The sequence below is a fragment of the Aphanomyces astaci genome (genome assembly GCF_000520075.1).
Source record: "Aphanomyces astaci strain APO3 unplaced genomic scaffold supercont1.104, whole genome shotgun sequence".
Lineage (NCBI taxonomy): Eukaryota > Oomycota > Saprolegniomycetes > Saprolegniales > Verrucalvaceae > Aphanomyces > Aphanomyces astaci.
The window spans coordinates 89,842-94,055 of record NW_009798367.1 but is presented as its reverse complement, the minus strand read 5'-3'; the positions used below and the strand labels follow the sequence as shown (position 1 = coordinate 94,055).

The following is a 4,214-nucleotide window of genomic DNA, read 5'->3' as shown; positions in this document are numbered from 1 at the left end:
ATTGATTCCAGTCTGATCGGCGTTGTAGATGTCTTCAATGTCGTTGTCCTTGATTTGCTGGCGGATGGATGTCTTGAATGCTTCGAGCGCTTGCTTACCGTCCTCAAGGTTAGCTTGTCCTGGTCGAGTTTTTGCTCTGATCGCTAAACCCCGTCTTTTTATGAACCCCTTGATCCAGGAAGCGCTTGCTTTGAATTGGTGGTCGAATAGACCTTCGTCAGAAGCAACTTCCATGGCCTTGCTGGCCAACAACAAATTGCTTACGGGTACTCCATCTTGCCGGAGTTCTGCAACCCACTGTGCTATATGCTCTTCCGCAGTGTAGGACAGCGTTGTGGCCGTGCCTTGGCGTCGAATCGTTCGATTGTTGCTTGTTGATGGTTGTTCGGCTGCACTTGTTATGTGTTCTCGCTGGGATTCCCAGCGAAGAATGCGTTTCCACACGGTTTTGTATTGCGTTCCAGTCACACCAGGGAAGAACTTGTCAATTGCTTCTTCCATGGAGTGATCCTTGCGCCAGTTGATGATATGCAGCTTCTTTGCATACGTTTGGAAGTCGCGTTGATGTTTGTTTGCGACTGCTTTCGTGTGTTTAATATCTGGACGGCCTGTTGCAAGCCGATGATGTTGTCGATGGTGTATTGGCGCCATCATGGCAATTTGCCGCCTTGTTCAAATGGGTACATTATTCATTATTGCGAGTATTGTCTGTGCTGAGGGATTGTCAAATATTATATGTCGCTGAGTTGTCAATATACAGGTATTTCCAGTTCCCAATTAAGAAATCAACTAAAGTATAAACAGTTCCAAATAAGACCCAGGCAGGATCACAATTGGAAGGGCACACAACTATGGGAGCTTTTAGACTAGGTTGACTTGTCACAATAACGCTGCTGCGGGAGGCTAGTAGTGTGAAGTACATACTAGTAACTTACACTTCGCACGATTACTGTACAGGACCCCAGCCCCATTCATCGCGTTATTTAGGGTATTTTGAGACCGGCGTTGTGCGACAATAGTCCGGATATCATTCAGGTTCGGTGTGGTGTTGAAAAGTAACCACTCTCACGACTAGATGTTTTCGATAGGTTTTTAAAATATGCTGTCATTTCGACAGGCTTTTGGCCAAAATATGGTGTTCGAGTTGGTGTGGTCTAAATTTCAATAAGTGAGGGCTAGCAAGGCTGCGTTAAGTTCAGCCACACTTTGCCAGTGTGATCTGGCCACTGGTCACTATTTCATTGACATCAACATCCAGCTTAACGGGCGTAAAAACAGGAGATACTGGATAAGGGCGTTCATTGGATATTTTAAATGGATTTCAAATGTCTTTTCCACCGATAAAATTAAATAAACACCATGCTTCAACCGCCTGCATTGGTGGTATATTGATCGATTAAGGGGTGTATTTTAAATACCACGAGGAGGGATTTCAAACACGTTTTATTCGATTCTTTATGGGACGTTAAACTATCTGGTTTTTGACAACCACCCTGCCTGCAGGTGTAAGTGTGTTCAGTGTCAAACGCGATTCCACAGCAGCATACTGACTGTCTGCATTGGTCCGACGTCGTCATGGTTCAACGACTTCAAGGCGGTTCGTCCTTCATGAAGATGCTGCGGGGTGCGAGCAACAACCAGCGAACCCCGCAGACACCGGGCACGCCTCAGCAGCCGCATCCAACTGACAAGAAGGTTGTTCAACCGCCCGTCTTAGCGGACGAGAAGCACATGCACCCGACCACGCCGCAGCCTGGCACGAACAAACTGACACAGATGTGGCGACACATTCGTCGGCGGCGGGACGACTCGTTCCCGCGCCATGGCTCGGCCTCGTTCGTCCTGCACGGCGAAGACGCCATGGCAGTTGGACCGCGGTATCACATCGTTGCTGACGGCATATCCACTTCCACACATCCTTCCAACAACCCTGCGGGTCCATCCTTGTCGCCCAGTCCGTCGGCGGTACTCGCGCGCGCTCTCGTCCACGCGGTTGAGCAAGTCCTTTTGCACGACCCGCCCCCTGTCCACCTCGCAGACTTCGAGAACATGATCGTCCGAGCCATCATCTCGGCCCAAGCGCACTGCCGACACGTGTCTCCCTCCATGGGGTCCACCCTCGTCGTGTCCTTCGTCCAGGGGAAGCATCTCTTCACCTTCAGCGTCGGCGATTCCAAGTGCCTCGTCCTGCGGAAAGCGCGCATCGCGTACGAAACCTTAGCTGTGATGAAGGAGTTCAACGTCCCGTGGACTGTCACTCACCACCCGCTTCGATCTCGTACGATTCCTCCATGTATCTGTGGCTTTTTACGGCTCTGGGCGATTGAATTCGTTTCACGTGAAAATTTGGCTGTTTTGTATTCCTTTTTGAAGGATTGGATACTTTTTTCAATGAAATTTTCGCTCTTTTGTCCAATTTTTTGACGGATTTGACGCGTTTTCATGTCGTAGGTCTATCAATACAGTTTTGATCCGACTTGTTAACAACTTAGTTGGTGTAGACATGTACGTGGTCCAGCGCATTCCTCTCAAAAAGTGCGACATCGTGCTGACGTTTTCCGACGGGTTCGGCGACAACGTTTACAAGGACGAGGTGCTGCAGTTGGTCGCGTCGGCTCAGGTCACCTCCGTCCACCCGTCAGACGTGTGCAGTCGCCTTGTCCATCACGCCAGGGCCTTTGTACCCGCCGACACGTCCCAAGAGTCGGCGCTTCCGTTCGCCGCCGCCGCGGCCGCCGCGTACGTGGCTCGAGTGAACGAAATGAACCACGATAACAAAGAGGTATGATGATGCTGTCCAGCGATATAATCGTTTTTACGTGGTTTTATATTTGTTTGCTTTGGAATTAGGTACACATTCGAAAAGACCAGCTCGTCGACCGGTTCAAGTCGAAATGGCCCCAACTTTTGGCCAGGCAAGTGCTGATTGCTAAAACCAACACGAAACCCGGTGACGTGTCGCATTATTCGCTGGCGCAACTGTATCGCATGGCCACGCTGACGAAAAACAAGCCCGACGACATTTCCGTCGCCATGCTCGAGTTTGGATGACCCACGTCGTAGTATATAACAGTTAATTTACGAAGTATTATGTCGTGTTGCCCCAAATTGAACAAACATATGTGTATTCTGATTCTCGCCCAATTCCTCCATCAATGCTTGTACTACCGGTAGTAACTGACAATAAATTCTGTATATTGTAACAAGTTGGATAGACGTAATACTAGTAATAGAATATAATACTAGTAATTCGATTTTTCAAAATGCACTGGGGCTGCCAATGGAATCGACCAAGCAAAATCGACCGACCGGAGTAGCCAATGAAATGTTCGAAAAAAATCTTTTGACCAATCAAATTGCAGGTGTGTCCAGTGCATGGCCAAGCTTCTCCATTTCACAAACAGTTCAACCTTTTTCTTCGACGTATGCGACAGGGTTCACAGTAGTACTATACTACTACCTCCGATTGGAAGTGATTGATAGGTTTCACTTTGTTGACCTTGAACAACTGTATCTCAGTCAAAATAGGTTATTGCCTTGACAATGGGCATACTTCTAGGTAGAGAATTTCACTAAAAATCCGATTTTAATGCTTAGAGTCCTAATTAGAATATCTTAGAAGTTATGGTTGCAATCGACCAGGAATGATAAAAGGCGAAAGATTAGTACGAATGAAATTAACTCTGCGGGAATCCGGATAACAAGGGCTGCGTACGAAGACGAGGACCGAACTTCGAAGAAGATCGGTCGAAGCACGAGGTATGAAGCGTTGAGCGAAGTAAAAACCGAAGATTACACACCGCCCCTGGTCGAGCAGGCGCGTTACAATTGGCGAAGCGGTTCCATAGCATGTGGTTCTAGTGTCGGCCCTCGCGAGGAATGTCTTAAAAATGATAATCCAAACTCAATTAATCGACCAGGAATGATATCTGATTTCTCCTGAACCTATCTGATTATAGAGGTTTAGGTGGAGATATGTGGTGTACAGCAAATATGATAATACGTGTATAATATAGTTAGTATTAACTGCACGTATTCAAGTCAATCCATTGATGTCAATATATTAATAAGTTATATATCCTATTCCAGTGATTACTTTGAAGTATAGAACATTAAAGTCGATATTTTTACTTGAATAAAGCATACTGTTGCTCCTATACTTCAACGTTTCGCCCATACTTTTACAACTTCCTCTAAAAATTTGAATCTGTCGC

At 46.8% G+C, this 4,214-nt stretch overlaps 1 protein-coding gene across 3 annotated transcripts; it reads left to right on the top strand.

The window, feature by feature from the left end:
- The first annotated feature begins 1,430 nt into the window (after nucleotides 1-1,430).
- H257_17362 (hypothetical protein) lies at nucleotides 1,431-3,107 on the top strand. Of its 3 annotated transcripts, XM_009846139.1 has the most exons (3): nucleotides 1,431-2,278; nucleotides 2,502-2,782; nucleotides 2,851-3,107. In XM_009846139.1, exons 1-3 carry the CDS (start codon nucleotides 1,576-1,578, stop codon nucleotides 3,049-3,051), a joined length of 1,185 nt encoding a protein of 394 aa, XP_009844441.1. In that variant the 5' UTR covers nucleotides 1,431-1,575; the 3' UTR covers nucleotides 3,052-3,107. The 3 variants fall into 3 exon arrangements, with proteins under 3 accessions (XP_009844441.1, XP_009844442.1, XP_009844443.1); XM_009846140.1 differs by having other exon boundaries at nucleotides 2,502-3,107; XM_009846141.1 differs by having other exon boundaries at nucleotides 1,431-2,782.
- The last annotated feature ends 1,107 nt before the right edge of the window (nucleotides 3,108-4,214 follow it).